Source organism: Haliaeetus albicilla, chromosome 18 (genome assembly GCF_947461875.1).
Source record: "Haliaeetus albicilla chromosome 18, bHalAlb1.1, whole genome shotgun sequence".
NCBI lineage: Eukaryota > Metazoa > Chordata > Aves > Accipitriformes > Accipitridae > Haliaeetus > Haliaeetus albicilla.
The window spans coordinates 7,600,808-7,628,268 of record NC_091500.1 but is presented as its reverse complement, the minus strand read 5'-3'; the positions used below and the strand labels follow the sequence as shown (position 1 = coordinate 7,628,268).

The 27,461-nt window shown below is 43.1% G+C and overlaps 1 protein-coding gene across 2 annotated transcripts in view; it reads left to right on the top strand.

The window, feature by feature from the left end:
* The window catches only part of EVA1A (eva-1 homolog A, regulator of programmed cell death), a 213,145-nt gene that overhangs the window by 65,710 nt on the left and 119,974 nt on the right, over window positions 1-27,461 (top strand). For both annotated transcript variants that reach the window (XM_069805659.1, XM_069805658.1), the window contains exons 3-4: window positions 6,400-6,523; window positions 22,224-22,376. In XM_069805659.1, coding sequence (XP_069661760.1) covers window positions 6,400-6,523; window positions 22,224-22,376 — 277 coding nt within the window. The remainder of the gene's footprint in view (window positions 1-6,399; window positions 6,524-22,223; window positions 22,377-27,461) is intronic.

Sequence of the window (27,461 nt, the reverse complement as noted above, 5' to 3'; positions counted from 1 at the left end):
AGAAGAGGAGACACTAGAGGCAGAGGTGGCCGGTGCAGGCTGTCTCCCTGATGAGGCAAGACTGCTCCCTGGGATGTAAGCCTCCTAATGCTTTGTTTACTCTAAATTTAAACTTTCCAAGTCATGGGGCTTCCATCATTGCCACTAAGACCCTGCTTGACAGTGTAATGGTTTGCTCTCAATGATTTTTTTTCCACTTTGTGTTTTAACCTTTCCCTTTCTTTAATCCCATGGCTTTTGGTTATGCATCCTTTTGTATTTCTTCAGCCTAGACCTCCTCTCCCTTTGAAGTTGACCCTGCATACAGATTAAGTTTCCTACTGTTAGGAAATGTAGGTAATGGTTAATTAGGTGATATTTGTAATGCAGCTTTTATCGGGTCCTTCTATTTGCTGAGCATGTTCCTGCTTTTGTGAATCACTGTCTCTGGGCTCTTTCAAGGTGTCGTGGTTTAACCCCAGCCAGCAACTAAGCACCACGCAGACACTAGCTCACTTGCCCCCCACCTAGTGGGATGGGGGAGAGAATTGGAAAAAAAGTAAAACTCGTGGGTTGAGATGAAGACAGTTTAATAGGACAGGAAGGAAGAAATGAATAATGATAATAATGATAATAATAATATGACAATAATAATAATAAAAGAACTGGAACATACAAAACAAGTGATGCACAACACAATTGCTCGCCATTCACCGACTGATGCCCAGTTAGTTCCTGAGCAGCCATCTGCCTTCCCCAGCCAACTCCCCCCAGTTTATATACTGGGCATGACTTCACATGGTATGGAATATTCCTTTGGCCAGTTTGGGTCAGCTGCCCTGGCTGTGTTCCCTCCCAACTTCTTGTGCCCCTCCAGCCTTCTTGCTGGCTGGGCATCAGAAGCTGAAAAATCCTTGACTTTACACTAAACATTACTTAGCAACAACTGGAAACATCAGTGTGTTATCAACATTCTTCTCATACTGAATCCAAAACATAACACTATACCAGCTACTAGAAAGAAAATTAACTCTGTCCCAGCCAAATTCAGGACACAAGGCTCTGCCAGAGGAGCTCTGGTGAATCTTGCTGTTGTGTTTTAACATTCCAGCCCACTGCTGCCTGCCCTACTGGTGGTTATTACTCCCATAGCAGAGCTGGTGAAAGGGACTGTGTGCCCGGTTTTCAGCTCTTTATTTCAAAGTCTGGTGTGTTAATGTGAGTCACCAAACATGTGGGCATGGTTCCCTCCTGCTGACTCTGCTGTGAGCATTGCAAGGTCCATGAGAGAGTGATAAGAGACAGCTAGTAGAGTACTAAAACCTGCCATAGATCAGTGGTTAGGATTCAGGGGCTTTGATCTCTTGTTCATGCGATGCACAGATTGAATGCGGCAATTTGGGCAAAGCTACATTACTTTCTAGGGGACGAGGCTGGGAAAGTTGCTTGATGAAGCCATAGGCAGGTAACCTGTATCTCATGAACATGAATTTCACTTTCTCATGTCATCTGTCCTTCCCTGTTTCTGATTCTTGGAAAAACTTGCTCCATGGTCTTTGGTAATTTGTGTGAATGAATAGAGGTAAACTCACAATCCTCACATAATTGGAAAAAGGACCTGTAAATAAGTTTGCAACTTGAAAGTACTAAGTTTACAGTGCGTTTTAAACTAATACCAACATTCAAGGGTATAGAAAAGAGTATCAAAATTCAAACGAAATGTGACATGAAGCCATTATAAATGCATTGTGCTGTGCATTTGTAGGGAGAATTCATGCTGCCTTGTTTGTTGTATTTAATTCTTCCCATTGCAAAACTCATGGAGGTGCACCAATATAAGTGTTGGTGTAACTCCACCACAATGACTATACCTGGACTCAATTTGACCTAAAAATGCTTGATAGTATTTTTTTAAATTACTGGTATCTTCTTGTGTAAAATTCTTAGTACAAATCTCTGCCCATCTTCATTCAACCGCACACAGCTCTGATCCATTCATGCCGTTTGCTCTCTGAGTTATTCTCCTCAGCAACATACAATTTGGGAAATTATTTAGTGGGGTTCCTCTGTGTAATTTCATGCCTGACTGACGTGCCCTGCAGTCGTCCTTATGTTCCTTTGATGATGGAGGCTGTACAGAGAGCAGCCCTGTGGCAAAATCCTAGTTCCCTTTGAGTTTCACCATTGGCTTCTCTGGGTCCAAAGTTTCACCCTAAGTGTGTTGAATTGATGAACTACTACAAGGGACTAAGAACTGAGATAGATAAGTTTAATTGCCTTGGGTGTTAAGCTCAGTTGTGGTTTATTTTAAGCGTGCAGGGGAAGCGCATCTTGAAGAGTGATTTGAAGAGACAGAATAAAAATGAATGCACCCTTGGGAATGGCTGAGGACAGCCTTCTTGCAGAGCTCGCATCCAGTTCCAGATTTAAAAGTTTGTTATCTAATGAGCACGAGCAATTACTTAGCTAATGAGCACAACAAAATGAGCACGAGAAATGTGTTTCATCTGCAATGCCTACTAGAAAGACATGGTTTTGAGCTTGAGGCTGCCCTTGCTTTAAGATTCGGGTCACTGCAGTGAGATTAATCCAGCGCATAAATCACAGGGGTTAGATTTTGTTTTACTTGAATTCACATTTGTTGCTCTCTTATCTCCTCTAAATCTTGCAGCTTCTTAGCTCAATCATGAACCAGAGAATGGAATGGGTTTAAACAGCCACAACTTCCCTCCTGAGCACTGGCTGTCAGCCCTCAGGCTTGATTTACCACTGGAACGCAATTATAAAATGGCACAACGCAATTAATGTGTCTTCCCTCCCCTTTCATGCCAGACAGGAATTCCTCCTCCACCTTCTTCAGTTGGAGTGATTTTTATAATATAATCTAATCCAATGCGACTTTATTTTGCCTTAGTCAGTGGTCTACCAGATGGCAATGACATAAACAGCTGATTATATATCCCAGTTAGGGATGGTTCTGCGTGTCTACTACTATTTCTGTGCAAGTTCAGGTTGTTTGTGGGCCTCTTTTTGTTTGGTTTTGTGTTTGTGTTTTCCCACCTTTACAGCTGACATTGACAGCCAGAAAAACAAGGCAAGTGTAGAATGAATTGCCTAATTTTTTCCAGCCATTAAGCAAAAGCCACGTGAGCTCAGGACGTTCCCTCACTACCAAGTAAACTCACAGCCTTCCTGGTGTCAATCTAGCGGATCATCTGCAAAGAGTTCAGAAATGACACTTGACATCTGCCAGAGCTCTGATACTGCCTAGAAGTATGATTTTTGAGAGTAAGACCAGAAAGCCAAAGTCTTGGTTTGTAAGGGCCCCTGTAAATGCCAGATGCACTGGATGTGCAGGGGAAGTGTACCTGTAGTGGGTCATCTTGTCATATGTGTTCTGTAGAGTTGCTGTGTTGCACAGTGTTTAAGAAGATGCCGGTATATAGCACATACTGATGTAAGCAGTGGGGAAGAAGATTTCTGTGGCAAAGATAGGTAAAAATTGTATGTGCAAGTTTTTAAGTTAACGTTAGGGCTGGTTCAGCATCTTTGTTATTTTTAATCAAGAACATGACACAGTCAACCATTGCTAATTTTCTTTGCATTTTTCCTCATGTATTTCACTGAGCATTGAACATTTTTTTTTATTTTACTCTTTATGGGTGTATTTCATTATGCCTAATACTTTGCTGAAACAGTCTGCAGGAAATCAGAAATGTTAATGTTTTTTTATATTTTCAGGAAAATCGTTGCCCTTCAGGGGGAGGCACATTAGAATTAAGTGAATGAAAAGTAAATATTGATTTCTCTCCCCCCCATGAAATAACTTCTCAGAGTCATGGCTATTATCAAATTAATTTGAAACTGTAGCTAAACACTAAAACCAATTAGTAAAAGGCATATTCAGCCTCAAGAACTCTTCCCTTTTTCTGCAGTCTCACAATGGCGCAGATGACTTTTGCTCCTTAATTTAGGTACAAACTTCTCCCTAGGGCTCTGTGTTACTTTGCATACTGCAGGAAGTAAACTCAGGAGGTTTTACTTATGTGGAATAAACGGAGTAAGCAAGAGCTGCCAAGAGTTAGAGCAGAGCAAGACAAAGTGGCAATATGTTACGGCTGCCCATGTTTGTGGTTCTCTGAGGTTGGTAAGTAATTGCCTTCGCTCCTGGTGCTGAGCCTAAGGGCAGGTGAACAAGTGCTGCTTAGGCATGGAAGCTGAGGTTTTCGAAGAGGCTTCATGTTGGCCTAACCCAGTCTCTGCTGAAACCCAGGGTGTTTTTCCCACTGGTTTTAATAGCACCTATTATGCAGTGCTGAAGGCTTTTGAAAATCCCACCCATCTGCTATGAACAGGTTTGTTGACCAACAACCCAAGTCTGCTGCCTCTGAGGGGAGAAAGCTTCCCTTGTGGGAAAGAAAACATTTGGGGTGCTGCTTCTTTCCCTGCTCCATATTCTTAGCACTGCTCGGGCATAAACACAGCCATGGCTGTCCAGTACCAGCAAATCCTTTCGGGTCCGCAGTGATTTGGAGAGGATTTCTCTCCGTATGTGAAGCACTCAAGGGTTGTGCCAGTTGTTCTTTGCCTTTTGAGATCAAAAGAGGTATCTGTGTAGAGGCCTCACTTAAATTCCTTTGCAACTCATTGGATTTTGCATTAAATTAAATTTCACATGCTGAGTGAGCAGTCAACCCTTATGAGCCTAAAGGAAAGAATATGCTGTTTCTATGCATTTTAACGTGACGGTCAAATTGGGGCTAATGCTCCCAGGCACCACCTTCAGTGTTCACCTTTCAGCCTTTCCATCCTAAGCTCTGTATTTTGAAACGAGATGACTGCATTTTATTACCTTTGTAAGTGGAAAACAACAGTATATGTTCTCTGCTCACTAGAAAAGGCCTGAACTGTCTTGGTTTGAACTTTAAAATAAAGGTCAGACTTGAGGCAGGCACAAATTCTTGCATGTGTCAGCCCAAAAGGTGAAAGCTTTAGGAAGTTATGAGCAACCGCAAATGAAGCAGTTTCAGATTGCACTCGAAACTGGAACAGCTGTTGTTCCTGGTGTTCAGAGGGTGACTTTCAGAGTTTTAATGCTAAAGATTATATAAGTTACGTTCAGGGAGAACTCAAAAATAGAGAGTAGTCACTGAGGCAGAGAGAAAATTGGTTTGGATGGTGCGTGGTAGAAAAGGAACAGCCTTTATGTTAATGGCATGGGGATAAGATTGTGGGAAAGCCCAGATGTCGTGGTGGGTGTAAGAAAAGGGAACAGGGAGAAGACAAAAGAGACCAGGGGAGTCTAGGGGAATTTCTGAGAAAGGATTTTCCAGCGCCTCCTTGCAAGTGAAAATTAATTGTTTTGGGACTGGAATTCACAGCTCTGTATCGCAGGGACTTAGCGAGGTTGGTGGATTACCTCGCTCTGTGGTCTCAAAATGCTCTGACAGGTTCATGTGTGTCAGGCAAACATTATGGTAATTTTAGTGCTTTAAGGGCTCTACAGGAGTACATAAATACCACCTAAGCCATCCAGCTGAATTTAAAACTTAATTACTGCCCCACTTAATAATATTCTCCCCCCACTACTGCTTTAGAGGATCATAGGGTTAAAAGAAATCATTAATCTTCCTTAATGAAGCTATTTTCTAGCAGGAGACAGAATGTCTTGCCCCTGTGGATTCTGAGATGGAGTTTTTATGAGTGTTATGAATGGGGAAGTGGGGAGCAAGCGCTAGAGGAAAAGCAGTGCAGAAAAGGGCATAGGACCCAAAATGCCGGCAGTGGGAGGACCCCCCGACTCGCAGGCCCTTGCTGAGTTTAGCTAAAAGGAATGCAATAGTCATGGGGGAAGAGGAGTGAGCCCTATTAAAAACAGACTGAGTTGGCTGTATAACAGTGTTCCCACCACAACTACTAATTATTGGAATACCAGTAATTGCCAAAGCTTTTATATAACCGAGACAAGCTCTCTTGAAAACTGTGATTGAAATTGTGCATCTCAAGAGAAATCTAAAGCAGAATGGTGGTGGCAGAGTTTGGGTCTCTGGTTTTAACTGTCAAGGCTGATCCATGTCCTCAAAGCTGCTTTTCCTGGGACAGTACTGCCTTATAGTACAATTAAATTGCATGCAAACGTTTCAAAATCTCCGTGACCGTCCCAGTGCAAATCCCTCCTTTTGCATGCATGAAAGAGAAAGACATGCCCCTTAAAACAGTGCAAGGTTTAGTCCTCTCCTAGTCCACGGCTCCTGCGGTACCCGCTGCATTGAGCCCCATTGCCTGCCTCGTGCCAGCGCCAGTTGAGGAGGCAACGATGGCCTTTGCTGTTCTCCAGCTTGTCTCTGTTTGACGATCCCCTCGGTGGAGATACTGAAGTGCTTTTGTCTCTCTGTTTCTTGTGTGCATTCCTGGCTGCAGAAGATGCTGGACGAGTGCCAGGACAGGCGGAGCTGCCAGTTTCTCGTCAATAACCGGCTGTTTGGTGCAGATCCATGCCCTGGAACCGGCAAGTACCTCATTGTATGGTACAAGTGCAGGCCAAGTAAGTATCTCGCTATCGAATCTGTTTGCTCTGGTGAGACCAAAGCATTTTCATCCTTAATGCTCATCAGAGAGGCCTCCTAGGACTCTTTGTCCCCTTCTACCTTTATTTTCGGCGTAACATAACCCCCTGGGTGCGGAGCATTTCCCCTCTCCGCCTCGCTTGCTGCCTTGCTGGGATGCTACTGCCCCATCTCCTTCCTCCTCGCCGGCAGCCCAAGTTGCAGATTGTTTTTGCAGGTGCCAGCGAAAGCCTTTGCCAATGCTGAGCTCACGCTGTCGGCGGTGGGTGGGCTGCTTCTGCTCCCATCTGCAGCTGCCCTCCTGTCCCGGGGGGCTAGTGGGACTTGTCCCCGCTCTGCCTGCCCCTCCAGAGGGAGCGGGAGCTCTTTGGGTAGGCAAAGACTTCAGACCTGGGTGCCTAAGGCAGGCACTGAAGACGGTGCTGCAACGGGAAGCTCACCTGCCCACGCCGTGCCATAAGCCAGTTTTTAATGGCTTCCAGATCAGGCTGGGAAGTGTTAACCTGTGTTTTGCGTGATCTCATTAGCTGTGTTTAAATTAAATGGGGCTGGCGCCTGGATACTGGGGAGTGCAATCATGCATGCTGCAGAGGAGTGAGCCTGGTGCGGCTTTGGCCCAGGACAACCAACACCCTCTTGGCCAATTCCTGGCCCCACTGGGGTAGTCAGCACAGCCTGGGCTCTGTGCTCCATCAGAGCTTTGGAAACAGACACTAGTTTGGAGATGGATAGGGTTTGATGGTGGCCAAACTGTGCCAACTGATTTCAGCTTGAGAACAGGACCTGACTCTTATTTGAATTAATAGTCTGGACGTGGCATATCAGACCATCCTAATCCCAAACTCTTTAGATGACATAACCAACATGGTTCCAGCATCACATCAGCAAAATTTTGGGGGAAAAATTAAAAAAAAAGTTTGCACAGGGAAGAAAAACATCTGATTTCAGAAAAGGTTTGCAACAAAAGCAGAAACATTCAGACTCTGTCAGCAGCACAGAAGATGACTTTTTGCCCCAGCATGCAGAGACCTGTGCTAATGAAGTGCAGGGATCTGGCAAGATCTGTGAGGAATTCAAGTGAAAAGGAGGTAACGAAGCACCTGCATCTGTTGTGGGGTTTTCACGAGTGGTTGTAACTTCCCTTGTTGGGTGAGAAGTGCATCTCTGAGAGAGGGGTGATTAGCTGGGTGTTCTGACAGATCCTCCTGAACCTGCAGGTTTTGCATCAAAGCTTGCTTGAAAAATCTAACTATTGAGGCCTGTGCTGAACTTCTGAAGGTACTTGAGGATCCCATCTGTGCATAAATATTTATGGCTTGGCATTCTTTGCTAATTACAGATATGCTAGAAAAGAAGAAGTTTGCATGTGTGCTGGGTAGGTGATTATCCTGAAAGAGAGCAGGGGAAGCTGCTTGAAAACATTTCCCCAAGACATTTTTCAGGCAGCTCCAACTTTGCAGGGTGAAACAGGGTAACCTGACACAAATTGTTGTTTCTTAGTCACTGGGCAAACTTTTAATGAGAACCCACTGGATTAATAGCAAGATTTGAAATATGTGAGGATTAGCTTTGCACAGAGATACCAGGACATGGTCAACTTTTCCTTGATGATTCAAAATGTTAATTTTGAGTCTCGCAAATGGAATCTCATGCTTGTGTGAGTTTGATAAGCCTTTCCATCTTTCTGTAGGGAGAAGTTTAATGGGGGGACTGAAGAAAGATGGATCCATAGAATGCAAAATGCAGGACCATGATAAATTTTGGTGGGCTTTTTGGGTTATTGAGTATTTGAGTATTGTTTATGAGCTGTAAATGAATATATGTTTAAGAGCTAATTCCAAAAGCTGTGGTCCTATGAAGTGTTGACCTGCTCCAGAAAGTCTGAGCATACATAATTATAACTGAAGAGCACCAGAGAGTCCTTGTCGAGGGCTCACTGCCTGGCACATGGTTCAATCCATAACTTTATCAAAAGACAAATGCAAATTTTGGGTTCTGTTCCTGAATTTGTCCTTCTTAACAGTAGACATGACAGAATTACTTTAATAAGAAGCTATTTAAGGTCTGAATTGTCCTCTAGAGACATCTATTTCTTTCCTTTGCTTACTGAGGGAGCCTGATGTGACCATGCTACTGAAGTAGGTGCCTTGGTTAAGTGCCTACCTAGATAGAATGAATTCCTGTATATGAGTATGAGAGGCGCTTTGGGAAGTGGCCTGCATAGTTTGGACAGGACATCTTTAACATAAAATAAGGATACCCAAGCCTTCCCACTCTCAGAGTCATGCTGGAGCCTTAAAAGGCCCCTGACTAGAGGTAGTTATCTAAAAAGAAAGACTTCCTTGAAAGAAAGCAAAACTGAAGTCAGTGGCATTTACTTGTACCTTTGCTGAAGAATAACTAGATGGTGCAGTCATCCCCTCCAGCCACTGTCACTGCAGTTATGCCTCTCTGACATTACGTTGCATTTGAAATCTAGTGGTTTCGATGCTCGCTGGCTGTATGGGGTTCACTCACAAGGCAAGGTGCTATTTTGGTTTCTCATGGGCAGAATTTCAAGGAGATGGAGGACAGTAAATCATGTTGAAACTGAAAGGCCCAGATTTTCCAAATGGTGGGGCTCTGGGGAGCAGGGTAATGGGGAGGATCTCTACTGCACCAATTGCTCTGAGACTGCTTTCGCTGGAAGCAGGGAAGACTTGTGCAGAGGTGTTATGGTTCACCTCCTCTAGAAATTCAAAGAAATAGTTCAGAGGAGTGCGTGCTTAACTAGAAGCAGCGAGAAATTCAATGGCTTGTGTGTTTTTTGTCTTGTGCTAATCATGGTCCCCTCTGATCCAATGGATGGATGTGGGGTCTAGTGGACACTCATCTTGCATGTACAGGACTCAGATATGTTCATGGGACTGCTTTTAAATGTCAGGCGTTTGGCAGCCCTAATATTCTCTGTGCCTGTAAATAAATACATTATGTATGTGTGTACATCTAATTTTAAGGTATAGGGTGTTTAAGGAGATCAGAAATAATCAATAACATGCTCTATTCTGTCTCAGTTTGGGGCAAGTGAGACTTATTATTGCTGCTATGTGATTTGAGGGCCAAGGTTCATCAAAGCGTATAGAGACTTAACTTTTATTTTATTTGCCCATAGCATGTGGGTCTTAGTTTCTAATATGCACCAACCTTTGTGCAGATGTTCAAAAGCACAGTACAGGTCTCAGCAGAGCACAGCTATGACTTGTGCTCCTAAACTTGGAGGTGCCTCAGTAAATCATCCTGCTATTTGCAGTCTGAGTAGAGAGTCCCCACAAGATTGTTGGATGTCAAGGTTGGGACATGTTGCTGTAGCAGTGAAACCTGAAGTTGTTCTCTGCTAGCGTAGATGTAGACTGGCATTTAGTACTGGCCGGGGATGGTTTCCAGTGGGAAGTCTGGATATGGCCACCCCGTTTTAGAGGCTAAAAAAGTTGATGAGAATGGCTGAGGGCTGTCCCTTGCCAGTTGGCCTCAGCACCAGAGAACTGGCACATTTAATTGATCAGGGCCGGTGTAGCCTGAGATCGACACCCAAAGCACACTGAATCCTAGGATCAAGCCCTGAACACACAGAGAACTTCAATCTCTGGGGTACCTTTCAGGAACGTTAAAAAATTGCACACAAATCCAATTATTTCTCTGGTAACATGCTGATTTGATTTAGACCTATTAAGTCTAATTACTGGGTAAGCTGCAGGAACATATAATTAGAGGGAATTGACATACTATTTAATTGGTCTAACATGAATTCCCTCTAACTGAAATATGGATTCACCAATGTTATTCAAACAATTCAGTGTTTGTTCATCCCCCTTACTTCAGAGACGGAGAACCGTGTAAGATCGTGTGTTATTGTAAGCTAGGAAATATTTGCTCTATGTGCCAGACTTTCCGGAGGGGCTGCAAAGTCTAATCCTGGCTGGGAACAGGATCTGTGGGGCTGCCCAAATCATGCTGAAGAAATAACTTCACAGCTCTGCCCCCCAGCAATACCAGTGCCTGTTCGCCCATGGCGACTTTTTGGTTGTTTGGTTATTTTTTTGGCTTTGTTATTTCAAAAGTGCCAATGCTCCTGAACAAAATGGGGACATAAGCGCTTGCCTGTCTCTGCAAAGGGATTACTTAGGATGAGATGTGTTGCCTGAGTGGGCATTCACTGGCAGGGCTGTTGAGAAAGGAGAGGGCTCCTACGTTGATTGTGTGGCTTCATCCATGAGTCCCCCATGTAGTGCCTTTCTCTTGTCTCCTCCTCTGCCATTGCTATGCTGTCCTGGATGCACTGTCCCCTTCTCAGCTCTGAATGCCCTGAGCTGCAGCCTCCTGTAATGCTATAGTGATATTTTCCCTCTTTCCTATCAGGCAGTTGCTAATTTAGCTTAGGACTTCAAGGATTCCGGGAGAGATAATATCCATACAGTGGTATTTTTTTAAAAATTATTATTATTTTTATGTAATTTTAAAATGCAGGGTGGAACAGTTGGATGTGATAATTGGAGGCTGGCAGGTGTGAAGTCTCCCTGTATTAATCATTGCAGCGATGTAACAAAGTGTAAATCCAAACTTTGCTGCTCTCCCTTCTATTCACAAACGTAAGCCTAAAACCTTTGAAGTTTCAGAAAGCCTGGATTGTGACCTGGGCTCCAATTGCAGCTCAAATCCCTCTGTAACAATACAAAAACTTTTTTGTGAAAGGCAGATCAAGACTCCGAGAAATGCATCTGGGAAGGAAACTTGCATTTGTTGGCAAAGGGTGAAGTGCCAAAAGTTTGTATGTGAGTAGAAGGGGGAAAGAGGGTGGGGGACGTCACTTTGTTCTAGTTCAGAACCTGTAGCTTTGATTTATGGGAAAACTTTTGTGCTGAGAATCAACCTGGATGCATGTTTTGAAGAGAGCAGGCAGTCATTCTCTCCACCATAGATTTAATTCTAATCTAAGAGGCCCAGTTAATTCTTGTGAAATGTCAAAGACTTTTTTTCAAACATGGGAATGCCCGTCCTGATGTCCCTGCCAAAATCTTACTCAGGTAACTTTATTTTTCTTAACAGCCCTAGGTAATTTTAATTAGAGAGCAACTGAATTTAAAATCAATTAGGAATTAATTCCAATTAGATCATCTGCTGATAAAAATGGCATCTTAAAATTTGCACTTTCTGTCAGATTAGTGATGGAGCTGCCATGCTGTGTCCCAGGAGTGTCTGCCTTTTGGTAAGGATGTGTGATTTTTTTTGCCAGTGGTACTTCAAAACCTGTAAAACCAGCAGAATACCATTACTTGTGGCAGAGCTTTCCCAGCTATCAAAGAACTGCGGAGTCATCCTCTGTGTTGGCGGTTCCCAGTTGCTGGTGAATGTGGAGCTGTCTTATGTCTCTTGGGGAGTTGGACAGATCTGCTCACCAGATTTCAGTTGGATTGGCTGAAAATTATGGAAAGGACATTTTGGAAGGACTGCTTAGGCTTGCAGTGAATGCATCTTGTTCACCTTTTAATTTCCTTACAATCAATTCCTTCAATGTGGAATCTAGTATGGGCTTTGCCATTGAATTTGCTGGGCTGAGGATTACACCTTTTCTGTTAAATTCAGTGAATGTAGCATGAAAAGCCTGGTCTCATCACACATCCTCAAGGCTTTCACTCCCTAGGCAGAATTTGCAAAATGCTGTGAGCAAGAGTGGAGGGCTATGAAGAGAACAGAGTTTTTGTAGAAATTTCAGATGAGAGCAAAGAGGGACCTAAATGTATTCCTGGTCCCTTTAACACTGATGATTGATTTTAGTGCTGGGATAGATTGGTAATTCAGTAGTTATCAACCCTTTCAGAAAAACATTAATCTCCTTTGTAAGACAGGTTTATTGGTGGCAGGAGAAGTTCACTGTATTGTTCACCACATTGCTTTTTGGTGGGCCAGGCTTTCCAAAGCAGCGCAGTGGAGTGAGGGCTGTTTAATGGGCACATCCTTCTGGCCCAGCCACCGAGGCAACAGAATAAACCTTTTACCTCCTGCATTCATCAGCTTGCTCTTGCTTATCTGTATTATTTCAAAACTGTTAAGGTGATTCAGGGAGTGGAAATTTATAAGGGCAATAAAACCACAGGCAGCAAATGCTGTGGTGATGAAAAGGTGTAAATAAAGGAACGTTATAAATAACAGAGGACAGATCCATCAGCCTATAATCGGGGTCAGAGAAACTTTAATGCTAACAATTAATATTGTTTTAAGCCATTGATGCACAGAGATTTTCAGGTGCTGTCAAATAGCCCTATCTCTGTAGCACACTAATCACTTGACTGTCAGGAGCAGGATTAAGAGGAACGCGTGATTTCATTGTCAGCGAATGCAGAGATTATTGTCAGCCCCTGCCCCCATGGAGAAGAAAACTGCTGCTGACCTGGGAAAGTTTAAAAAAAAGTAATAAAAAAAGCAAAACCTCCTGGTTTTCTTTCAAACCTCATCAGTCAGCCCTGAGTGGCATAATAAGGAGCCAGGGAAGACCAGGGTGCTTCCTATTGATGTAGGTGGAAAGATTCCCTTTCCTGGATCAGGTCTCCAGTATCCAGATGTGAACTATTAAAAAAGACAAATTCTCAAATCTGCCTAAATTGTATAAATCATAGAACTGTGACTTTTATAGATCCCCTTTGTCCATTGGCATTTAAGTTTTCTGTGGGGTCCTAGGAAAAAAACAAGGGTAAAAAGAACATTTTAAGCCATGAATTTTTATTGAGGGACAAGGAAAGGATACACCGCAGTCTTTCTGTGCAGGGACAGGTGAGTCAATAGCATTGCCAGAAGGAACTGGGAGCCTTTGCCCTCACCTACTTGAGGAGATCCAGCCCATCCTCAGGCATTGTGGGCACTGGTGGTACCTTTCTGTGCTGCTGCTGAAGGCTGCGTTGTGGATGGTGCCTCAGGTGTCGTGAACGGCTTTGGCTGCTGCCAGAGACAAAGTGATCTGGGAGCCTTCTCCCCAGAAGAGCAAGGGGGTATCCCTGGGACAATTAGCCAGAATAAACACAAGGAAACCAAGTTTTTTAAACTGAAACCCATAAATCTAAATCTCAGCACAGTCCTACTGTGGTAGAGGTTTGTGAGCTCTGAATGATAGATTTCGAGTTTTTCTGGCATACTGGTGAAGAACCGTGAGAGGAAAAGCATGTCCCAGAAACAATATGCTTATAAACCAAATTGAGATGCTGCAAAGGTTTACTTTTGTGAAAGTTTGGATCTGTTATATTAAATCCACAGTTTAAACCATGCGTGTAGGCCTCACAGAACAGGGAAGTAAATTTATACAGTACTTCTGCAGGAGGTCCTGTATATGGATGTATTCAAGACAGAAAATATAGATCAATTGCTCTCCTCAAATAAATGTCTCTTGGAAAAAAAACAGTGAAGAGTAAATCTTCTCTGGGGTAGAGGTATGGTAATGAACTCTTTCCAATACTATGGATTTCTTCCGTATTTTTTCAATATCACTCCAACATTTGGTTTTCAAATTAATTATACATTTTAAGAACAGGTATCTCCTGGTATTTTCAGCTTTTCATCATAGTAATGGTGCATCAAGATCTTCTCGGTTACACACTTATTTTTCTGACTACTTAAAAGGCACTGGAGGTTGTCACCTAATCATGTCTCTGGGAACTGTGACTTCCAAAGCATCTGTGATGAATTTGGGAGATTTTGTAACTGTATTTCTTCCAGCTACATTTCTTCTTCTCAGGCAAAGCCATTGAGAGAATACTGTGTGTTTAATTATTTAGGACAGTAGTGAACTAGCTTTTAATCTAGTAGGCCTCATTTTCCCATATTTTATGCTCTAGGCAGCCCCATGGATTATATGTAAAAGTATCAATCAGGTATCCTTTTAATGTTCCTGTGTCAGAATTATCATTGCCATCCTTTTAACATTTGAAGAAGACCATTTTAATGATATAAGACTAAATTCTCCTTTTCAGCTATTTTAATAATAACTTTAAGTAGCATTACTCCAGCTTTACACCATCACTGGAAGAGAAGAAAAACAGTGCCATGAGCAGTGGTACTAATGAAGTCTTTTTCCTTACATATTCAAGTAATTTTTTTCTTAGTGCATCCCTCCCATCATTTTATTGCAGTAACAGAGGTTTTCACCATGCTTCCTATGTTGCCTCCTATGGTGTAGCTAGTCCATATTTATATCCATGCTAATCGGCCAGATATTACATCCATGCTGGTTGGTCGGTGGGACAGTGCACCAATTACAACCAGCTTTGACACTGATTTGGCTTTCTTCTGTAATTGGCTCCCAGTTCTTAAAAAATGTATAGGGACTTAACTACATTTGTCTTCTCAACATTTCTGACAAATTTCACTGAAATTTAGCCAGCAGGTTCTCAGGTCCTTGGAAGGAGGACTAGTAAATGGTGAGGCAGAGGCTCCGGCAGCAGAACACCAGTAAGTCACAGCTGCTTCAGAAGATCAGCCCAAATTCATTAATGGAAGAAGTAAGACGAGGATTAAATTTATCCAGGGCTCCCAAGTGTTTTGTTTAACTCTCATCTCGCAGTCTAACATAGATATTTCAATATTGTTCCCTTTTTCCTCCTTAGATAACCATATACCTGTTTGCCCAACAGGAAAGTGCAGCTAGGTGCATCTGAACTCTACTTTGGAAATGAAATGTAGCAGTTAATTTGCAGCACTGCCAGCCTTTTCACAGCAGAATATAAAAAGACAACTACTTCAGACTAATGAAAGTGACAGTGGGGAAAGGCGCCTTTTAAACATTGCAAATTGTATGGGTGCATCAGGAGCGTAATTTTAAAGGAATCTGACAAGGTCATTTGCAAAGAACAATCTTCTTACTTGTTGAAATTGTTTCAGTCCTCCAAAAGTTGGCACTCTTGAGTTTTCAGGGTACTCCTGAAGTTGGCAAACTGCCTCTTTGATATAGCTCTGGACTGTCATCAGAGCTGTATCTTTCAGAGTTTCAGATTAGCTTCTGCAGAAGTAAGCAGTGTGCTCCATGCCATCGAGGGTAGCAAACTTCAATTTTTAAAAGTTAAATTACAGCATCTTCACAGAAAATTTCTCAAGGGAAAATGGAACTGAAATAATGTTGAAAGATATTTCTGTGCAAATGTATGAATTTGCGACATTCTCACTTTTTAATGCTCTGAATTAAAGGGGACAATCCTTTTTAGATCCTGGCTGTTGAAATGAGGGAATGACCAGGTAGCCCACAGCTTAAGTGCTTCTGGGAGAGTCAGAGGATAAGCTGTACTTGAGGACTCTGGAGACCTTTGCTGTCCTGGAAAGGCTTCCTCCACCCAATCCTGCCTAAAGGAATGCTGACTTGATTGATATGGATTTATTCAAATCCTGAGATGAACAGAAAGTTCTCTTTAGTAGCAGGTTCATGTGGGTGAGGAGGAAGCTCTGGAACTCAGGATATGAGGTGCGTGTCATAAGTGAAAGGAAATTGGAAGAAAACAAAAGGCAAGGAGCCATAGCAAGGGCACTGGTCTAAAGAGTAGGCATTTGCCACTGTGGGGAATTTCTGATCTATGTTGACTTATTTGCATTCAGGGACTTGGAGGCCAGAATCTGCTTATATCTTCCGAAGTGTAAAAGAGGATGCAAAACTCAGACAAGAAATGCTTGCTTGAAATGAAAAGTAAGTAAATACATGAACATAGAAATAGGAGTGTGGGGAAAAGGTTTGAAGCGGAGCACCAACTGGAAAATATCCTTTTAGTCCAATTACCTTCTTCACAGAAGACTGTAGGAGTCAGTGAAAGGTGTTCAAGGCACCTTTGCTCTGTCTGCTTTGAGATGTACTTAGATCTACATGCACTCAAAAAAATTCTCTATATCTTACAGAAGGTACTGGGAATTAGCTGATTATGGGGGAAAATAAAAGTATGTAAAAATGAGGGTCACAGGTTACAAGGAAGGGTACTGGATGGGTACCTCCAAGATGAGCTGTTCATGGGCAGTCCTGTTGCACAGGCACTGTTGTTCGAGGATGCTGCTTAGAGGTGTCTGTCTTAGTGTTTAATAAGTTTCCTGTCTTGGAGACTCATCTTCCTAGTTCCCCCAGAAGAGATAGTAACAGGTACTCACTATACTCATCTCTCGCATGATTAACAGGATCACTGGAACAGGTTGCCCAAGCAAGTCATGGAGCCTCAATCCTTGGAGGTGTTAAAAACTCGAATGGACATGGCCTTCAGCAACCTGCTGGTCTAGTTGACGCTGGTATGAACATGGGGCCTAGACAGTCTCCAGAGGTGCCTCCTGTCCTCTGTGACTCTGTGAATTATGGTCTGGAGTGACTACAACCACAGTAAAGAGTTAACATATCCATGGTTAACCCCTATTTTGACTTTTCTCTTTAGGCTGACACAAAAAATTGCTATGTGGTGACTTTCGCAATGTAAGTATTCTGCCTAGACGTGTGCTGAAATGAGCAAAATCTCACCACGTGATGACTTCCAGTGTCCATAAAAGTTTGTTGAATTCTAACTTGTGACAAAAAGGTTGCATATTCCACTTGTGCCATCTGGCCCAGTGTGCATCTCAGCTCTTCAATATTGCAACCAATCCGTATCTGATAGATGCAGTAGGAGATGTAGGTAGGAAGAGTGACACGGAGCATTGGAGATGTATCCGCCATTAACACAGTTCTTCTGGAGAGAGTGGCTGAGTGAGAAAGGGAGTTGTCCCTATGCCCTTTTTCACAGACCAACACTAACCACCACCCAATAGTTAAACACATTCATTTATCAGTTAAAGGAAAATAGGTGTGGTGGAATGGCTGGATATAAGGAAAAGTTACGAATTTCAAGGCAAGAAATATCCTTTGTTTTGGGTGGTATGCAGTGGAAATGCTAACAAAGCTAGGATGACAGTGAGCAAGGCAAAAATTGGGCTAAAGAGAAGTTACTGGCTAACATGGAGTGCAGTTCAGTTCTGAAGTGGCATCTTGGGTGCAGTCTCATTAATTTAACAGTTATAAGCTAGGTAAGATAGTCTTCTATTGGAAACAATCCTGACCTGATAAGGAAGTGGGCCAACCCATTTCTGTTTCCTACAAAATATCTTTCTTTGCTCAGATCCCCGATTCTAAGATTTAAATCCTTTAGGATTTTGTGAGGAAGACAGATTTATCTTTACATGTATTTCCAGCTCTTTGATCTGGGAAATAGGTTCAACTATTATGCACTGATTACGTGAAGCATGCATATTTTAATTAGCAAAATTTCATAAATTTTTCCACAAGTTCTGTTGAAAAATGTAGTTTTAGGCAAGGTAGAGGTCTGGCATTAATGCATTCCATCACTTTGTTAGACACAAAATCTTTTTAGGAGCTTCTATCTCTAAGGTCTTGCAGAGATTGAGCCAACTGACATTTAGTTTTGAGCTTCCCAATCAAGATCATTCAGAAAATTGTCACGGACCATAGGACAAAATGTTATTAAGACACTGGGTAAATGTATTTACTACAGGTAAATACTTTAATATTCTTGTACACATCCTGCAATTACAAAGGGTCTTCTTGTTCACTTTACTGTTTGAGAGAGCCAATTTTTCCATTAGAAACATTTATAATTGTTTTCCCTTAATTGTTCTGGCTATATTATAATCATGTCATATAATGACCTTTAAAAACGTGTCTAGAAAAGCCTGCAGCTGTTCCTTCCTTGGTTTCTCTCTACTGAGTTATATTTAAGCCAGTGTCTCTGAAAACAGGCAGTAATAAAAGGGATATTATCCTTAGCAAATATCTTAATCATGGTAAATCTCTGTTGCCCTACAAATGACTGCATGGGGGATTAGAGTTGAGTAAGCCATTTGCTGAATATCACTGCCACCTTTCCTAGGCCATTTAAGTATGTTTAATTTTTCAGGGTGAAACGTGAAACCCACTAATACAAATGTTTGCATTTGGACTGAATTATATCCAGACTGTAACAGTTATAGCAGGCTTAGGACCAGATTGTGACTGATCTGTAGGAGGCCAGTTCTTCTTGGGAGAGTGAGAGAGAAAAATGCAGATTCGTTCCCGGTCCCAGCTCTCTTATTTCACGCTGCCTCAGTTCTTTTCAATATTTATATAAGGCTATTATGGGTTGAAGTACCAGTAAATATATGGATGATGCTTAGCTCTATTTTTTTAATATCAGTCACAGTCCTTACCATCATCCAATGCCTGGGAGCCATCAGTGTCTGGATGAAAGACAGCTGGCTTTGGTTCATCCTGGCTAAGATGAAGGTGGCAATGCTATGAAACAGAAAATACTTCCAGGGACTTGTGTCCCCTGTAACATCACTTTCTATCTATTTATCCAGATTTCTATCAGGTTGCCCAGAAACACTGAGAATATGTGTTCTCCAGTGATCAAGCTTAAGGGAACCTTTTGGGAGTCTGAAGTACTACTGCATATTTCATCCTTCTTTTTTCTTCTTTTTTTCTTCCTTTTAAGAAAGAAGTGTCTTCTATCTGTGCCAGCCCAGGGCACTGCAGCCCTAACCAGTTTGGACGCAGCCAGACCCTTGGGAACTGGCAGCTCCAATAGGTGTTTCCTAGGGCAGAATTTAGTGACCATGAGGCGGCATCTGTTTCAGGTGGCACAGCCCTCTTACTCTGCACTGCAGTGTGCCAGGAGCACATCACCCATAAGCTCCACTGGTTCCCAAGGAGTGTACACTCAGGTTCACCTCCCTGGTCTAATATCTCAAGCCGTCCCTCAGGCAGCTTCCCCCATAAGCCCTGAACATGACTTCCCAGAGCGGCTACAAGTGTAAGAACTTCAAATGTGAGAGCAGAGTTTTGTTGTTGACTGTCTCATGACTGTTGGACTGACTTTCAGAAAAGATGTGAGTGCCTGTGCATCCCAGTGTCTTCCAGGCTAAATGCAACACTCGCTGTGTTTAAATCCCAGTCAAGCTTCCAAATTACAAGCTCTCACTTTGAATGGTCAACAGAATTTAATAAATATTCTAAGGACCTTAAATGGGTCCACAGGACATGTGGTTAAGCAATCAGTTATACTTGTTAATTGGGAGATGTAGCTAGTAATAACGAAATCAGAAGAGGAAATTGGGTTAGTGCCTTGTAAGAAATAAGACCTTCGCAGAGGACCCTGGCACTCACTCGTTAGAGACTTCAAAACCGATCTTTTTCTAAAGTTAATCAATTATTTCATATTTCAACCACGTCAGCTAGTCACAAGTACTCTCCCATTCCATGATATTGGTTTAACATTAACTATGTATAGCTTGTCCTATTACAGAGTTTTGTGCCATTGTACTTTTAGCTTGAATCCATGTGTTTGGTTTTTTTTTCCTAAGGAAAAGAAGTCTGTTAAGTCAATAAAGTTCTATTATACTCTGTTAGGCTTTACACTCTATAGCCAGGGTAAAGCTTTGATCCCATTTCCCTCACAGAAGAAACAAAAATCCTATGGGAGACAATTATAGGTGAAGATGATAACACTTTTTACGTTCAGTGTATTATTCAGATGCCTTCATGGTGATTGTGGATGAAATACCTACATAGATAAAAAAATGATTGATTCTTCACAGCTGTATGAGGTTCCTCTCTCCCTACATACTCTGATGTTGAAAACAGCTGGTATTCCTGATTCCTGTCACTATTCTACACACTCAGCTGGTCATGGGTTTATCCCTATAGGTATTGCTGAAGAAGGATGCGTGTTCTTCACACAGATTCTCCCATGAATGAGTTAGGTCTTAATTCTGTCTTCATCTACAGGGATGGATGAGAAAGTATTTTCCTATTCAAAAAATACTTTAGAGGTTTGAAAGTTTCCCTGTAGTGGGATAAAATCTAGGATCTTTCAGAGATTTTTGTAAAAAGTCTGCAGAGCAAGAAGGAAGATTACATACTGGAATAGTGTCTAGGGTTAAGATTGTCACCTGGGCTGTGAGGGTGCTCTGATCACCGAGTAATAGGCTATTTTCCTTGTTGAGCATGAGGAGTTGTTTGTTCTCAGACATTTCTTTTAAATCAGCATGTGCCTGTTTTGGTGTAATACGTGTTTTGTCCATGGAGTTTCTTCTGAAAAAAATCTAATCTAATGTAGAAATTTGCCCTGCTCTGAGCATGGGTTCAACCAGATGACCTCCTGAGGAGCCTTCCAACCTAAATTCTTCTATAATTCAACTTTGGTGGAAAATTCCTCTCCATCTTGAATAAAGAAAAATGATTCTTGAAGCTATAGTTACAATACAGTCAAAAATGTCACATTAAGTGCTAGCTGCCATGGTGTAAAGACTTAAGTATTAAACTATGAAGTAATTATTAGTAGTGTTCTCAGTTACTGAGTAGTTTGATGCGTATGGACTTCGCATAAGTTCTTGTGTGTGTGTGATATTAGGCATAGAGAACCAGTGACAGGGAGAGATGAAGGTCATGTCTATGCTAGTAAGTAATACAGGGCCAGGGGCAGCCCCAGGCACTGGCTGATGTTTATCATCTACACTGTTTGTTTGTGAGTGTGCTCTATGGCACAATTTTGAGCTGGTACAACGAGGAGCATTTCAGAAGAAACGACTGATCATGCTTGGGAGGTTACCGTGGGTCAGGGACCCTTCCCATTAAGCAATTTGGATGCTGTTGTGGCTACATTTCTAACTGTAAATAACATAATCAAGTGGAAGGTCACTCTACAGAGGCTGGGGAGGTTGAGGTTGTATTCCTGGGTGTGCCCTGGGTTGGCTGGGGTGACTGTAGACATGCCACTTCAGTTTTCTTAGTCTCTTTCTTTCACACTTGTAGATGTCTAGCTGTAAAGACCCAGCTCTTCCAAATAGTGTTTGTCTTCTGTGGTCTGTTGGCAGACATACATGGGGAGGGCCTGTTCTAGGTTGGGACCTCTAGAGGTTCCCATAATACAAATAATAACAGTAAAGAGAAGGGAATGACATGTGATTTCTTATGAAATAATTGCCCAGTCTCCTTGACAGATGTAAACTTAGTGACTGTTCTGTATGCACCAGCCTTACAAAAGCAGGAGTGTATTTTGCATTCTTGGACTGACCATCTCAAGAAGGATTTGGGGAGCAGCTTTGCATATCTGTATTTGCAACAGGCAAGAGCAGCTTCCAACATTAAAAAATTTAGTATAGCTCCTATTGAATTTGCAAAGGGAGAGCTGCTGTGAAAAAAAGCTATTGAGCATAATTATGTTTGCATTTGAGCTGCTGTGATGTAGAATAAAGGGCTGATCTGTGGATGAGAAAGGTGCCTAAAGATGGGCTTTTACCTTCCCCTGCCACAGGCTTCTAGTATCACCATGTGGAAATCACTCAACTGCCGTGCCTCACTTATTTGTCTGCAAAATGAAATTATTGGCTATTTACCGGAACTGACATGTGCTAGGTTAAAATATGTTCATTAAATGAGCTGATAATGCCAGAGAGAGCATGCATAATGCGAATGATCAGTGCTACTCTAGCAAATGCAGTCGTAAGGCTGGGATTGTGCTGGCAGCTGATGCGCACCTCTGGGCATATGCCTAGAATTGCTGCTGCCTCTGACAAGCTCACACCATGGGGAGGTGAGAGGGCTCCCTTCATGCTGAGTGCCCGTCTCTGGATCAGCCGAGTAATTAAGTGTTTGTTTCCTTCCAGATGAATACAAGAGTAAAGTAGCCTGTGAAGATGACAAGCTGAGGCTGAGCTGTAAGAAGAGCATGGTGATAGCCATTTACTCTGCTATCTTTGGAAGGACACAAGGAGGCAGCCTGGAGTGCCCATACCAAAGCCTAGGGATGCCCATGATTGGTAAGCAGCAGAACGGCTTGACAGAGAACGCTGGTCTGGGCAGGGTGATTTCATTTACTGTTGTCATGGTACAGCTGGCACAGATCCTGATTAGGAAAAGCAGGACTGGGACATGCAACCTGCCACGGTGGTGCTCCTGATGTGTGGTACCTTGTTAACCAGTGGTAAGCTTCATCATGAGTGCCAAACTGAGGTTCAGCTAGATGCCCTAACCAAGTTACCAAGCCACAGACCCTTAGCAGATTCATCAGCTTATATGCTTGAAGGTACTCCTTGAATTTCTTGTTCAATTTTCTGTCCTCCTGGTGGTTTATACACTGAATGTCTATCTATAATATGGAGGAGCATATTACTGGTGGATGTTATGGACCATGGACTGTGGCCAAGTCAAGCCTTGACATTGCATTTAAACTTTTACTGAAGTTAAAGCAAAGGGTGAAAATTCAAAAAGCAAGTTGTTAAATTGCATCATGTTACGGTTGACTTACAGTACCTTCTTTACTCTCAGGCTATCACATAGTCTCTTACATTCATGTGTTAAAGAACAATAAATTCAAAAACATTCACTAGAACTGTCTGTTCTTGAGCCAGTGTGAAATGACTTTGAATATTTTAGGCTGTGGCAGAAAGAACAACTGCCTGCAGTGCAAAATGCTGTGGTCAGCATTCCTCATCATCCTTCTCTGCAGAGGTGAGAGGGAATTAACTGGTTTCCCAAAGGAATTGCCTCCAGAAGAGGGAAGGCTTCAGAAGGGCCTGTACGGGGAAGCTTGAGCTGCTGCTATTGCCTATGCTGGTATCTGTTCAGCTGTGTCTGGGGATCTTTGGCTTTGCAGCTGCTAATCCAGTGCCCTTAAGGAGTTAAATGCTGTTCAAATGGAAGCATGTGAAGCGACTGCTTGGAAATATGATACGCAGATGATGGGTGTCAGTAGGAAACGAGGTGGAATCAGGCCAGTCAGGTTATTTGTGCAATGTGGTGAGTGCCTTAGTGGTGTAGCTGTGAAAATCTGAGCACTTGCCCCACAGCTGAGTGGTTCAGGGTCTCCTGCCCAGTCCCATGGTTCAGATGCATGGCAGGAGAGTCACCGTCCTTTAACAAGTTACCTCCTGTCTCCTGAGGTATCCTACGTCCCTGGATGTGCTCCTGCTGTCCCCCAGCTGCCAGGGTGCAGAAGCCAAAACAGATAGTGTAACAGGTTAGCCTAGACCTCTTTCATGTGGTGTTTGGGATGGGCTAAGAGTATTTACGCTGGTTGCTGTGGTGGTTCGTCTTCTGGGTGATAACTTGCCGAGTCATCGAAACTCGATGGGTTTCTAGCGTGCACCTGAGCACACCACTCCTTTGTCCTTGCTGAGAGAGTAGAAACAGACACGTACTGGTGACAAGGTACTAGCATCGGGACCTGCTCTTGAATGTCAGTGTGAAGCAAAACTCTATGTGAATCCAGAGAAGGTAAAGTTTTACTCTTTGCCCAGATGCAAAGTTCTGAAACTTGTACTGGCTGAGAGCAGGGTATGTGGCACTAGAAAATGGGACAGGAGGCCGTGGAGCTAGGAGAGCAAAGCTGTAGCAAAGAGAACAGGCAGTGAGGTGTGACAACAGGGCTGCATGTGCCGTACCCTCTATAGTGCTTGTATGCCCTGTTATTTTCAAACTGGCCTTGTGATCTCTACAAATTGGGATATTTGCCCAACGAAATAAAGTATCAGATCCTAGAGTGTAGCACGCAGTCTGCTGTTGGGATGAGGCAGGGCTTTCCTCCGGTGTCGGCTCTTAGATGAAACCAGTTATGAGAGCAGACTCAGTAAAGACAACGTAATGCCAAGCTAGTAGTGGGAATGCTGAGGTAGCTTTACACTGAAATCCAGTGCAAGGTTTTAAGCCATGAACTGATGTTAAAAATGACTGAGTTGTTGGACAGAAATAAATATGTGCATATTTGGAGTTGCTGGGGTCTCAAGTATCTGTTAAAGTCAGCCTGGTGCTGCTGGGGTGCTGAGGGGGAAGGTATGTCTTGCCTGCATAACAGTAAAGGGAAGTGTCTCTGGGACAGTGGCTGGCTGCGTGCCCTGCAGGGCTGGGGATGAGACGTGAGGCACTCACCAAGGAGAAATGCCTTCCCCAGGTTTTCCCAGGCATTTGGGCACTGTGTGTGTAGGCTGAAAGACAAACAGTATGTATAGCTGTTGATGCTGATGTTCCCCTGCAGGCTGAAATCCTGAGTGGAGGGGGTGTGTGTGTGTGAGCTTAACTAAAAAAATGTGAGTGAGCAGGTGGTCTTTCAACTCACCATGCTCCATCCCTCACATCCCAGCTATATTTGAGAGGGTTTGTCCAGGTCTGCTAGTCTGTTCAGCAACAGCTCGCTGATCCCCTCAGCGTGATGCTGCCAATGCTATGGATAGTCTCTGCTTATCGTGGCCTTCCCTTCATCTGTTTGTGCCAGCGGAATGAACAGGACAGACCTCTAGTGATGCGGGAAAGGGAAGGTGAGTTGGCTGTGGTTATCACTCCTCTCTTGGCCTCACAGGAGAAACCGGTGTAGGATCCATCTACAACCCAAATCAGTGAAAAGCATATTCACACCATGCTTCCCCACAGCATGCTGCAAGAAATAATAGTCCTGCCTACATTTACAGCACCGAAGCGAGGGGGTTGTGCTCCCAGCTGCCACTAGCAATCGTGGGAGCAGCTCGCAGAGTCCCCCAACCTGCTCCAGGAACTGTACTCCTGCCACGGGCCTGCCTAGCCCAGCAGGCAACTCTGTTCCTTCAGGAGCAGGTGAAAACATCACGGCTTATAAATCAAAGCTTTCTCTAGCTAGAGAACATTTCCCTGCATGTTTCCACAGCCCTGCAATACGGGGAGGGCTGCTCTGTGACAGCCTTTGATCCCAGACATTCGCAACGAGCTGATCTTACAAATATGACCGTATGACTCAGACTTCTCAGCAGCATCCAGTTCCCGTAAGGCAGAACCCAGCTATGTTCTGCACATGGAAGATTTATTCTGTTTGAATTTCACAGGACTGATGATTTGTGTCAAGTCTGAGCATTGGCAAAAGGCTTTTTCCTGGGAAGTAGGTCCAGGACAAGTTTGCAGTGATTATTTTTATCCAGGCAACATGAGTTACTTGATGAGTGAAGAACTCGTACTTGCCCCAAAGCTGGGGATGGGTATCTTTTCTTCCTCTCCTAATGAAAAACAGTTCAGAAAATTTTATTCCATTTTTTTCTGTGAACAAAATGCACATTTGGGTTGAATTTAGAAATCTACAGCTCATACAGATGAGGCTTTTAAAGAACTGAGGTCTAAGATGAGGAGGACGGTGGCCTAATGGAACACTCTATATATTTCTGACTCTGCCATAAGGTAAGGGAACAAATAATTTAATTTGTGTTGTTTCTGCCTTGAAAAACAAGACCTTGTACTCTGCAGGAGTGTTGAGGAGATAAAGTCCACTAATGGTGAGTTTCTTGGATTCCGCAGAGACATGAGGTACATTAGGTGCTCAGGTGGAGGGATCTGAGGTATCATGACATTGCAGCCCTTTAACACCTACATAATCCAGCCATCATTGTGCTGCTCCTGGGTGATGTAAAATCCCTAGGTCAGACTTCACACACCATGCCATGCCAGATGCATGCTTTCTCTCTGCCTGATGTCTATACGAATGTGCTTAGCATCTGTGAAGGGAAAGTTATTGTGAAGAACTCCATCCTATCCCTGTCATGTTAAAGAGGAAACCTGCCAGGATCCTCTTTTAACTGGAAACATGCTGAAACTTGTGTCTCTGACCGTAATGGGAAACCCCTGCAAATAGCTAGACCCCTCCTTGAATGCCTTGGGAACTTTGAAAAGCTCCTAAAGGAATTTGACCTTATTTGTAACTCTCTTAAAGTCTCCACTTTGCTGCCAGTGTGTGGAGAGAGAATACACAGAGCACAGGGAGGTCTCTGGGGAAAGGGTTATTCGCAAGCAACAAGCCATTAATATCCTTCAACCCAGTGAGCCCTTTGCCCCTTTATCGTGCTGTTTACAGCTGTCTCTGCCTGCATCTCTGAGTGACTTGCTTATACCAAGAGAAGCCAATTTAAAAAAATGGCCTTTTCCTACTTGTATCTGAGTGCAAGGTAATGATCTAATTAGGAGACTAAGGAGGAAGAACTTGGATGTAAAACAATTACCCTTTTCATCATTTAGTGGAGCGATATCCTTGATCATATTCAGGGCACCTGACATGTTCACATATACTTTTTTATGGTAGCTACTGCCCTGAACCACAGAGAGTGAGGTGGACATGTTCAGCTGACCTCTAACACCAGGATCCAGGTCTCCTTCTCAAGGATCCTGCCTCTCTCCATCACCTATACAACCAGCCCACAGCAATTTAACTCCTCAGCCTGGGTAGAAGGAATCTGGTCTTGGTTTTGAACTCGGTGCAAGACTGTGGGAACTCTGGCTCCAAAGCCTAGCTTTGGGTTGTGGTGTGTGGGTTAAGCTGAGTAGTCTGCTGAGAAGTAAAATGTCCTTGTCACTTAACGTACAAGTTCTCTCCTGTGCCTCTGTAAGGGGAAAATGGATGTGTTTACAAAGCCCTGAGGAAACGCAGATGGTCAGTGGCACTCTCTAACTCATTGGATCTGATAACGAAAGAGCAGAGAAATGAGTTCAGCAAAGGAGCCTGTGCTTTAGGTGCTCATTCCCTGGCATTTTTCATTTTAATGCAGTGGCAGAAGGTGATCCAACCCACTTTGTTTTGATTTCCTCCTCTAAATGCAGATGTATGTATGACTCGAACCAGAGCCTTCACAGTCCCTCATATAAATATTTATTACACCATATAAATAATGGACCCTTCTAGTTTTTTTATCTGTGATCAGATCTAGCATGTGAATAAGTATGAAATACATGCAGTAAAAAAATTCCATGGTACATGTTACTGTTCCTGCCAACACAAGAGCTGGTTTTAAGAGACTGCTGCCCTTCCAGCCGTGCATTTCTGGCTCTCTTCTGCTTCACTATCCGTGACCATTTTCCATCCTACGTTTCCATCAGTACAAGTTTATGGCTGTGCTCTA